Genomic DNA, 11,943 nt, shown 5'->3' with positions numbered 1-11,943 from the left:
TGGGCAGCACTTGGCATCACCTCCGGCCTGTGAAACTTCACAGGAGGTTTGGAACCAACTGTGCCCTCGGGAGAGGCCGATGATCTGAGAGTTCAGCCCTTTGGATGTGGAGGCAGCTGGGCCCCTAAGCACTGGAAACGCTGCCTGAGCCCTTAGAAGCCTCGGGGGCCAAGAGTGCCCGTGCACGGTGCTCCCGAACAACGCAGCTCTGAGGGGCAGCCGAGGGCCCGGCGCCCAGACTTGCATAGTTATAGTTAGTTGATCAGCTTCAGAGCGGCTGCCTTTTTTTGGTTTTGTTTTGTTTTTAGTGTTTTATGTGACAGGTGAGGGAGAGTAGTGTTTCCTGTGGATAAAGTGAAACTAGGCAAGTCCAGGTGCTTGAGGCTACGGGAAATCACTTCCATCGTAGATCACAGGCCGGTCAACTGTCAAGTGATAAAATACTTTCTTGGAGACAAACCTGAGGAAACAGAAATGGGAAAGGAGGGTGTTACTCCAAGAGCCGCAAGGAGGTCAGAGGCTGCTGTTGGGGCCTCTGCGGTGGCTGCAGTGACCTTGTGGGTGTGGCGGCTGGCACGGGGGACAGTGGGGAGAGCTCTGCTCGCAGGCCAGGACCTCTGAGTGCGTGGACTCTTCCAGGCCCATCCCCCCATTTCCTGTCTGCCCAGCAGAGTTCCCTCCCCGCAAAGAATCGGGGGATCCTGGGACATCACCACGGACTTTCCTGGGGCTTGGGTGCAGAAACGCCCACTCGGTCCGATGCTGTAAACCGCTCCCTTTCTTTGCTGCTCTGAAAAGGCCTGGGGGTCTCAGGGGCCTGGGTGGTCTGTCCTGCACGGGGATAAGTGGACAGAGCAGGCGTTGAGAGGCCATAGCTGGTGGAGGTGAGTATGGATTTCATTCTGACTGGACACCTAAACCTGCTTTGCCATCCACCTTTGGACTAGGGCCTCAAAGGGCTAAGGCCTCAATGGGCTAAGGCCAGAGTTTATCACAGCACCATGGCCACCTCTAGTGACAACTGGGACCCGGCTTGGGACTACGATCTGTCCTCAACATGACTCTCCTGAGCCTCTTTGTCAAGCCGCAGTGAGGCTCAGTGAGTAATGACAATGATCGCTGCCACTCAGAGGGAACTGGGGCTTAAACAGGACCCACAGAGAGAGGAGCGGAGCCTGAGCCTGGCTGCCCCACGCATCCTAGGGAGGTCTCTGAGGCAGCTCTCGGGACATGCTGGGCCTGCGCCCACGAGTCCTGCTAATTCAAGGGGTGTCATATTCGTGGGGTGTGTAGGGCAGGGGCAGGAGAGGGCCAAGGTGGGAAGCTCCTTCTCAGCCCTCTCTGGGAGATGCCTTTGGCCATAAGCCCTGGGAGTTCAAGGCCTGGAGCTGGTGAGGGGTTGGCACCGTCTTCCCCGAGAGTGTTCTGTGAAGTTATTCTGCTAAAAGCCAAGTGAATTGGGAAAGCTGCCCATATATGGGGACGTGGCCATTAGCTTGGGGCCCCTACTCAGAGAGGATGCGTCTCGTAAAAAGCCTGATCAGGCAGCCCCAAGTGAGGTCTTATGCTGCAGGGACAGGTGCCAGCAACCTTAAGCTCCCCTGTCTCTTGTCTCCACGAGCCCCGGCTCAGGGTAGATGCTCAACCAACGTTGGTCCTCTCCCACTTGCTCCCCTGGCAGCCCCTCCAGCCTGACCTCCCTGTAGCTCAGCCTCCCCCCACCCCCAGCTCTGCATCCTGGACCTGTGTCAGGTGCTTTGACACAGTGCTTCCCAGAGATGCCACACAATGCTCCTGCCCCCACGACAAGAAGGCCCAGGGCCTCTGCCTCACAGTTCCAGTCCTGTTCATCTCATGTCATCCATCCATCCGTCCAACCTTCCCACTGTATTTCCTGAGCCTTCTTTGGGCTGGGCAGTGGGAACCTGAACATCAGAGAGAGGCAGGAGAGCATGCCCGTTGAGTCCAAAGTCTGGAACTGGGCCACTCTGTTCAAATCTGGCTCCATCACTAGCGGTGTGACTTGGGAGTGTCACTCTTTTACCCCTCTGGTCCTCAGTCCCTCAGCAGTAACATGAGGACAAAGATGGCCCCTACCACTTGAGGACTGGTGGGGCTTCAGTGAGTCAGGAAGAGTAGAGGGCCGAAAACACGCCCGACGTGGGGTCAGACTGTAAGGATCAGCTTGTGTGTTATACAATCGGTCACACACATCAGAACACTGTAGTACAGGGGTCTAACATCAAAGAACGATTAGTAATAAATTACTGACAGTTAGATCGTCTACTTTCACTGTCCACGTCTTTCTTGAGGTCAGGTGGCAGGTAGTAGATTTGGCTGCTGATGGATCAGGGCCCTACCTGGAGAAGGTGTTGTCGAAGATGAGCATGTAGATGCCTGGTGTGCGGGCCTTGAGCTGGCCCTGGATGTTCTCCTTGTGGGAATTGCACCGGGTGGTGGGAATGAGTACCTGGGAGGAAAGCGGATATGAAAGTGCATCAGAGGCTGAAAGGGCCCCAGGGATCCTCTGGGCAGACCCTTTATTTTGGGGGAGGAAAACGAGGCCCAGGGAGGCTGGATGTCCTGTCTGAAGTTCAAGTTGCGCTGGGTTGGGGGCTGGGATCAGCCCCTGGGAGTGGTGGAACGCCTTCCACATGCCCTGGGATTTGCTGATACTCGTGGTAGGGGACAAGCTGTAGGTGTGAATCCCATCCAGAATTCACAGGAACTGGTGAGCAGCCCAAAGGAACACGGCCCCAGCCTCCTATGACCATGGCCAGTGCCAGAACGCCCACCATCTGGAGAAGCAGTCCCTTTCCGGCTTCAGGTGAAATCCATCTGTCTGGCCGTCTCCCGTTGGCCCTAGTTTTATACAAAACAACAGTTTTCAAGACACTGGACATCAGGCCGTGAAGGACAGTGATTGCTGAGAAAACAGGTGAGCCTTACAACTGCCCTAGCTCACTGCTTTGAGAGGAAAAGGGAACCACCACCAGATGGGACAAATAAAAACCAAATAGTGAGATGATATACTCAAACTTAACCTTATTAATAGTCACATTAAATGTAAATGGTCTAAGCATCCCAATTAAAAGGCAGAGATTATCAGGTTGGATAAAAGCAAGACCCAGCCCCATCATGCCTACAAGAAATGCAACTGAACTATACAGATACAAATAGGTTAAAAGTACAAGGAGGTAAAGAGACATACCATGAAACACTAGTCAAAACAAAGCTGGATTGACTATATGAATGTCAAAGTAGATTTTATATCAGAGAAAATAACCACGGATAATTTTCATAATGATAAAGATGACATAATAATCCTACACATTTATGCTCTTGATGACAGAGTTTCAAAACACATGAAGCAAAAAAGTACTAGAATTACAGGAGGAACAGAATAAATTCAATTATTATAGTTGGATATTTCGATGTCTCTCAATAATTGAGGGAATAAGTAGACAGGAACTCAATAAGGAAACAGAAGACTTGAACAACACTAGCGACTAACTTGATCTAATTGATATTTACAGAACATTTAACCCAATGGCAGCAGAACACACGTTCTTTTCAAGTGCACTTGGAACATTCATCAGGTACGTCATACTCTAAGCTGTTAAAAAAAACAAAACAAAACTACTACTTACATTTAATAGGATTCATGTCATACAAAGTGTGTTTTCTGACAATGGAATTAAGTTAGAATAAATAGCAGATCTCTGGAAAACCCCCCAATGTTTGGAAATAAAATCACTTCTAAATAACACATGGGTCTAAGAGAAATCAAAAGGGAGATACCAACGGCATGGGAGGAAAGGCGCACACACTGTGTTCCAGACACTGCAGTACATTTGCTCTGGCTGGAAGCTGGTGGTGGGGAGGGAGTAGGACGGGCCCAAGGTAAGCCTGGAGGGGACAAAGATGCATAAGACCCTTCTGTGTGGGGGCTCTGTGGCAGCCACTCTGCACGTTATCTCATTAAGTTGCATTACTGATCTATAATATTCTAATTCCACCAGGGACTGAGGATAGGGGGAGGCCGAATGGTTGGGTCTGTTTCTGTGGTCCATGACCTAAAACTTGTGAGCCCGGCCTAACACTCTCCAGCAAGCACAGGCAGGAAGCGCTGCTGGGAGGAAGGCTTGCTGTTTACACACAGACACCTGTGCGCCCTGCACCTCCTACCTTCACAGTCACTGCCTTGATTACAAAGCAACAACCAAGAGCTCATTAAGGCAGGTCCTTGGAAGAGGCTACATTTAAAACAATACTCTTCATTTCTTTCAAACATCCTACTCTAGTTTTCATGCATTCCAACTGCTGTTTTTCTACCATGGTCAAAATCTGTAAAATTCTCTCGTTATTTTTAAATAAATAAACGAATCTCTAGTGGAGATTAATACAGGCTCTGGTGTGAAAGCTCACGCAGCTGACGTGATAGGAAGATGACTGGCATAAACCGAGAGACAGGACTCCACTGTATGAACTCTGGGGACGTCTCCCATTGGCCTCCAGTGACCACGCCCTCCCTGATTTACAAGATGTCTCTGCAAAAAGGCCAAGCTTGTTTAAGTGCTCTCTCTCTTCGGGCTCTAGTGGCTTCAGGCCCTGGTATTATACTAAACAAGGGCTCTATGCTAAGTGGAAGAAGCCCGTGACAAAGGCCACATATTGTATGATTCCATGGACATGAAATGTGCAGAATAGGTAAGTCCATAAACACAGAAAGCAGGTTGGTGGTTGCTGGGCTGCAGGTTGGGGAGTAACTGCTAATGGGTCCAGAGTTCTCTTTGGGATGATACAAGTGATCTAAAAGTAGATAATGGTGACAGTTGCACAACTTTGTGGATATACTAAAAAAAAAAAAAAAAAAAAAAAAAATCCAATGAATTGTACATTTTAAATGCGTGAATTATATGGTATGTGAATTGTATCTCAATAAAGCGGTTTAAAAAATAAAAAGTCAAAGGTCCTTGCTCCCAGCCCTGGCTCCTCCTTATGCCCTCTGTGGCCGCGAGTTTCTCTGGCCAAACGTGGGTCCTCTGCCCAGACAGAGAGCAGGGTCCGTGTCCCGTTCTGATTGTCCCCAGCAGTTTGCACACAGGTAGCTCAAGTCGTTGATTTACTGTCTCTCTTATCAAGTGCCTTCCCAAATTCACAATCTCTCACGTCAGTGTCAAGGCATGTCCTTCATGGAAGACGTCACTCTGGAGACGGTGGGGGGCCCAGGGTGGGGGGGCCCAGGGTGGGGGGTGTCTACCAAGTGCCACCAGAGATGGGGCTGGCCTTCTGCCATGCTGCTCCTTCTGCCTAGATGCTGCTCGAACCCAGGTCTCCCCCCACCCACCCAGGACTCTCCTGGTTTGGCCCAGGGACCACCTGCCCTGATCGCTGGTCCCAGGCTGGGTTAGCTGCCCTTCTTGGTACCCGACAGTGCCCACCCACCGATCACGACACTCACCACCAGAAATCCCAGCAGTCTATTTCCTAGGGGCTCGCTCTGATCACACCGCGAGCTCCTCAAGGACAGATTCCCTCTCTCTCTACCCCTCTGTGGGCCCCACAGAGCCCAGTTTACACTACAGCACAAGCTCAGTGAGTGGCCGCGAGCAGACGGCGAGTGCCCAGCACAGCCCCACCTTTGCACCTCCAGCCTCACGAAGCTTAAGTGCCACAAAGTGCACTGCATCCCGGTGTTTCCTGTAAGACTCAGGCTGCTCAGGGGTCCCCTGGGGCGTCTCCGGGACAGATGCTGGGGACGTGTGCCTGCAAACAGGTGCCCTGTTTGGAGGACCTCACGCAGAAACAACCACCACTGCTCACAGTGGGCTGGTGACAGAGGAACACCTGGGCACCAGGCTGGCTCGCCCTACAGATGGGCTGCTCCTGCCCCCTGGCGTCCACTGTGGGAAAGACAACGGGAGTCAGAGCCCCCAGAAAGCTACCTGGAAGCCAGACATGAGGACTGCTGCTCCAGGAACCACACGGTCTCCCGAGCCATACGGATTTGGCGGGTGAGTGACCGAGGTGGGGAGAGGCCCACAGCCCAGCCTCGTGTGGGCAGGTGGAATGGCAAAGGCCTGGATGCCTGGCTTCGTCACCTCCCTCCTTCCTGCCAAACGCCACTAATCTGGGCAGACGCAGCGCTAGGCGCCTGGTAGGCCTTGGGAACATGAGGGCAAACAGCAAAGGGGCTGGTGGGCGTCCTTGGCCGCGCAGCGGTTTGTCAGCGCAGAGCTGACAAGCACACAGGCACGTCACTCTGCATCTGTTTTCTCACCCGTAACGGGGACAGAGACCTGCCCCCAAGTGAGATGCCACCCTCCCCACTCTCCTGCCATCCCTGAGGCCACTCTCAGGCCTGCCAGGACCCCCAGGCTGGAGGTTGGCAACCTCTCAGGGAGAAAGGGCTCCAGAGCTACGCAGGGGGTGCAGCTGTCAGCTCCTGAGAGGAGAGGGCAGAGGCTTGTTCAAAGGAGAACGAACATGAGACTCAGGCCACCTCAGGGGGATAGACTGACATTTAAGGAGCGAATCTGAAGAGGACGGAAATAGCAAAGCAATCCCTACGATGAGCAGGTCCCCATAGGGCAGGGAAGGCCGGAGAGCAAACCGCAGTGGACAGACAGACGTGCCTCCGCGGGGACGCGGCAGCAGGAGCAGCAGACTGTCCCACCGGGCCCAGCCTGGCTCTCCTGCAGCTCTGGGTCGTCCCACCCCGAGCCCCTCAGGGCACCCAGTGGGCCACATGCATGAGGGACGAATGGGAATTATCACAAAGACGCCACAGAAGTCTTGTTATACGTGGCTTCAAATTGCTCTTCTCCGTCGCGATTCTTGTCATTCTTGAAAAGTGGCGACTGTCGCAACTGTATTTACAGCGTAGGACCCACCCTAAGCTCCTGTCCAGCATGTCTGTCCTCACCATTCCTTCCACCACTCAGAGGGATCGAATGGAACGCGTGTTTCCACCCCGACCAGCTCTCCCTCCGCTGCCCCTGCAGCCTCTCCCTGCGATGCAGGAATAGGGCCCCGCCCCCACCCCCTCGCCCCACACTCATCAGCCTCCTCGGCCTGCGCACCATCCTGGCTCCGGATTCCACCCACCCTCTCCTCTGACTTTCCACCCTCAATCTAGCCCCGTCGTCCTCAGCCTCAGCTGCTCACGGGCACCTTATTATGTGCCTGGCATGAATCCTAGAGATTCTGATTTAGTGTCTGGGACCTGGCCTTGGGAGTGGGGGGAGGGGGTCCAACAAACTCCCCAGGTGTTTCTGATGTGCAGCCCAGGCTGAGAACTATGATCAACATTTCAAATTCACAATGTCTTAGGGGTTTATGAATTGGTATCTGCCACCAAGATTTCAAGCCCAATAACCCAAGTGACACAACAGCTATGTGTCTCTTTTTGACGTTTTTGAGGTGAGAGCCTGAACATCTGAAGCAAATAGCCAGAAGCAGAGATCTCGGTCACCACCTCCCACAGTGACCCATTCTTGCTCTGCACAGCTCTGTTAAAAATGACCCTTACACTGAGTTATACTTCTGTGTTCCTCTAACTTTCAGCCACTGATCTATCCCAAGGTCAGACTACAGCTGCCTGACAAAGGAGCGACCTTCAGACATTTACAGACAGCTCTCCTGGACTTCCGGTCTCGCCTTCCCCAAGCTGGACAAGGCCAGGTGCTCTACCTGCTCTGTGACACACAGCCCAGAGGCTCTCCCACCCTGGCTTCTCTCCGCGCCCCTCACAGCTGGGGCCTAGAACATTCCTGGGAAGGCCTGCCCAGGCCTGACGTGGAGGCAGGGCCCGCTGGCAGGGCCCAGCCTTACCTTACACTGCTCCAGCGGTGTGTCCTCCGCCTCCTGGAAGACCACACTGAAGGAGATACTCTTGGGGTCAGAGGAGAAGGCCCAGCTGATGGTGAGGCCGGCCTCGGCCACGGTGATGGTGATGAGGCTGTAGGTGCCGGACCTCACGAACAGCTCCCTGCCGCCCTCTCCGAAGTTGGTGATCTCTTCCACTGTGAGGGGTAATCTGATCCTGAAAACCAAGTGCAGAGACGACCTGATCAAAGTGGGCTAAGTGTTGGCAGTTTGCTGGTCACATTGTGTGTGGCTTAGAGGTGGCCAGAGACCCCGGAGGCTCTCGGGATGATAAGACCTGGGTAACCTCGCCCAACACGCTTCATTATGGGAAAAAACCTGATGTGCAGCTCACGTCAACAGACGTTTCCTGAGCACCTTACTACGGCCTGGCATGGTTCTAGGGACATGGGTGAAAGATACAGACGACAGTCCTTGCCTGCATGGAGCTGCTGTGGTAGCTGCAAGTCCGCTGGAACTGGGAGAACATCCAGAGTAGGGTTTCCGGGCGAGAATTCCCGCCCATTCTCGGGAATTTTTTCCAATTTTCTGTTCCCAAATCCTGAGAAAAGTTGGTCGGAAAATTGGGAAAATCAGCTCCTTGAACCCAGGTAGTTGTTAGTATCGGCCTTCACTTTGTAGAAACGATTCATCGTGGATAGCAGAAAACAGTTTGTATCTCGGGATTCGGGAACGGGAAAGCGAAAAAACTTCCTGAGAACGTGCGGGAATTCCCGCCTGGAAACCCTAATCCTGAGCTGCTCCATGCCCTTCAGGGCCAGGGAGCGAGTGCAGAGGCCACAGCTGTCTGTAGCTCTCCCTGCCCGAGGCTCAGTTGACCCTTCTCGTTCTAATTCCCTGCCCCTCACCCAGCAGAATTATGTAATTAGCACCAGCAGAAAGCATAACCATTATTAGAAACCTCCTGCCTTTTTGGTGGTCCCTCTTCTCAGTAAAATCTGGGGGCCTGTTGCAAGATTCCAAGTGGGCACCCTGACTTTTCCTAAATGCAACACACCAGATTCTTTTTAAGGCAGGGCTGGTACGATGGCCTCGGGGAGAAAGGCTTCTGGGGGCTGTGTCCCTGGTTCTAACTCTCACTAAGTATGTCAGAGCTTCTCCCATCAGGTCAAAGGGGTTAGTGATTCCTCTGCTGCGGGGCCTTCTGTAGGACCCAGATGTGGAGCATGAGATGTGGAGCCACAGGGACCTGGGTTCTGGTACCTGCCTCCCTGCTTACCTGCCGCAGGGCTTCCCTTCTCTTAGGCCTCACTCTCCTCATCTGCAAACAGGGCCAGCCATGCCTGCCTCCTGACTGGTGTGAATATTACATGAGAGGATGAACTTGACCCGAACAGGGAAGTCTCCCTGACACTGCCCTTCTCGCCCGAGTGGCACTCCCTCCGGCACGTGCAACTACACAGGCAGCATGATAGCTCGGGGCTACAACGTAGCAGTGCTGTGGCCTTGGGCCAGTCTCATCTCCCCAGCTATGAAACGGGACAGTGGCGGCCACCATGTGCCAAGCCCCTCTGCTCACCGGCGTCATGTGTTATCACAACAGCTACATGAGGAAACATCATGCTTGCATTTTGTGCGGGAAGAAGTTCACGTGGAAAAGATTAAGAAACTTGATCCATGTCCACACAGATCTGATCCAAAGCCATTCATTACCTTTCTACTACACCAAACTGCCTTTCATGGAGAAAACATATTACTGTCCGCTTTAACACAGGGGTGGAAACCAAAGCTCAGAGAGGTTAGCTAACTTGTCCAAGACAGCACAGCAAGTAAGTGGTGGTGCTGTGCATTCTGTCTGCCTCCAAAGCTGTGGGGAGGGATGGAAATACTACCCAAAGCTATGGTAACGAGACTAATCCATGATGAAAAGATCCAAATGCTCTGAAGAAGGACTCTAAGTCATCCACCTTGGGGAAAATTTAATTCCATGCAACATTATTCTGTGTGTTGTGCTTTATTTCTAATATGGTACAAAAGGTCTTGTCCAGTATTTACAGTTTTTAAGACTCTGCGAGTAGACGGAGGGGTTTGCTGAGGAAAAGAGGTGTTTGTTGTAACATGAAATGTTACCACATACGCAGTCACTCACTCTGGCAGAACGGCCCGTCACTGCTGGGTCATGTTATAATTTTATGTTCCAGAATCCTCCCCTTGCATCATTATTTGGGTTGTGTCTTTACTCTTTTTACCATTTCCTGACACTATCTGGTCAGTCAGAGGACACACTCAGTCTCCTTGGAGGAGATACTAATAAAAACAAATCAAGGGTTTGCCCTCTCTGCTCAAATATAATCTTAAATGAAAGAAGCCTACAGTCTACAAGACTCACACCGTACGTGTGAATTCTACTGGCCTTCCTGCTTCTGCCCTTGTCCCTCCATAGACACTCTCCACAGGCAACCAGAGCAATCAGGTGTAAATTAAAGTCACTCTTCTATTCCAAACCTCGTTTTGGGGCTCCCATTTCCCTTAGATTAAAAACCAAAGTCCTCACAATGGCCAGCGAGGTCTGGTGCGACGTGGACCCCATTCCCTCTCTGACAAGGTCTCCCTTGCTCTCTCTGCTTCAGCCACCCTGGCCCTTTCCTGGTTCCTTGGACATGCCAGGCACCATCCTGCCCCAGGGACTTTGCACTGACTGTTCCCTCGGCCTAAATGCTGTTCCCTTATATATCTACATGGCAACTACTTCAAGCCTTACCTTCTTAGTGTCACTATTTAAAATTGCGAATTCCCCTCCCTTCTTATTCTTATTCTTTGTTTCTTTTCCATAGCAAGTACCACCTTGTAAAATACGATATAATTTACTGATTTATTCATGTTTATTGTTTGTCAGCCCCTACTGGACTATAAACTGAACATGAGGGCAGGGACCTTTTTCCATTTTCTTCACCGATGTACTCAAAGAACTTAGAACAGTACCTGTGCTGAGTAAGTACCTGTGATGAGTGATGGAATCTATTCAATGACTATAATGCAGCCGCTGGACAGAACACTGGAGAAAAAGGATGTATGGGAAAACACCCGTGCACTATGAAGTTTAAAAAGACTGCACAATAAGATGTTTATGTTAAAAAATTAGGTATATATGTATTAAAAGACCGGAAGGCTATATACCAATGAGATTTGCTTCTCTCTACTTTCCTCATTTTCTACAATGAAAATGTATTGTTTTTACGGTACATTTTCGTAATAAAACGGAGTTATTTTCAAAAAAGAAAATCAGGTATAGGGCTGAGAGCAGGATGACTATAAAGGGGCACGGGGAACTTTTGGGGGTGATGGAACTGGTCTGTATCGGCAGCATGAATGGTCACATGGGAGCAAATCATTTTTCTTTTCTGGGCCTACGTTTCCCCTGCGGCAGAACTGGGGGTGCTAGTTGGGCTTTGAGGTCCTTGAGACTGTATATGCTGCTGGCTGAGCTGGGTGTGGGGCCCAGCAGGACGACTAGTGCTTACACTGTATTATTTGTCAAAGTCCAAGCATTATACACTAAAAAGGGGGAATTTTACTGTATATAAGTTATATCTAAAAAAAAAAAAAAAAAGCCCCTACCGGTGCCAAGTCTGAGCCACCCCTGGGGTGCTTTCCGGCTCTGGCACTGGGCAGGCCAGGCCCCGCTCCTCCTTGGCTCCTGCGCCCCAAATCCACCCTGGGAAGTCCCACTCAGGGACCTGGCACTTACATCAGTTCTCCGGACTTCAGCAAGCAGATTTCAGCATCCTGCCCCAGGGGCATATCTTCAGTGTCCTCAGGGGTTAGCGAGTTTGACGTGGAGTCCCTGAAATGTCACAGACAAGAGAACATCCATTTAGCTATCAGCACATAGGGTCCCGTGTACTGAAGTCATGTAACCTCAGAACGCATGGGAAATCCTGCAATCCCAGCAGCCATGACCGAGGCCTGGCAGCTCTCTGGGCAGCGGGACATAGGACGGGGAGAAGACAACAGGGCTGCAGTGATTTCCCTGCCGTCTTCCCAGGGGTGGGGAGGGGTGACCATGACGCCAATGCACCACCCCACACCCCCCACCAGCAGAGGGCTACAGCC

At 51.7% G+C, this 11,943-nt stretch overlaps 1 protein-coding gene across 1 annotated transcript in view; it reads right to left on the bottom strand.

Annotated features, from left to right (window-relative positions):
• Positions 1 to 290: 290 nt before the first annotated feature.
• The window catches only part of FYCO1 (FYVE and coiled-coil domain autophagy adaptor 1), a 73,978-nt gene continuing 62,325 nt past the window's right edge, over positions 291 to 11,943 (bottom strand). The window contains exons 16-19 of the mRNA XM_033131495.1: positions 11,579 to 11,674; positions 7,837 to 8,047; positions 2,361 to 2,470; positions 291 to 460 (exon numbers count right to left, since the gene is read on the bottom strand). Coding sequence (XP_032987386.1) covers positions 385 to 460; positions 2,361 to 2,470; positions 7,837 to 8,047; positions 11,579 to 11,674 — 493 coding nt within the window. The 3' untranslated portion in view covers positions 291 to 384. The remainder of the gene's footprint in view (positions 461 to 2,360; positions 2,471 to 7,836; positions 8,048 to 11,578; positions 11,675 to 11,943) is intronic.

The sequence above is a fragment of the Rhinolophus ferrumequinum genome, chromosome 17 (assembly GCF_004115265.2).
Source record: "Rhinolophus ferrumequinum isolate MPI-CBG mRhiFer1 chromosome 17, mRhiFer1_v1.p, whole genome shotgun sequence".
Taxonomy (NCBI): Eukaryota; Metazoa; Chordata; class Mammalia; order Chiroptera; family Rhinolophidae; genus Rhinolophus; species Rhinolophus ferrumequinum.
The sequence above is the reverse complement of the archived record's forward strand: the minus strand, read 5'-3'. Positions and strand labels throughout refer to the sequence as shown.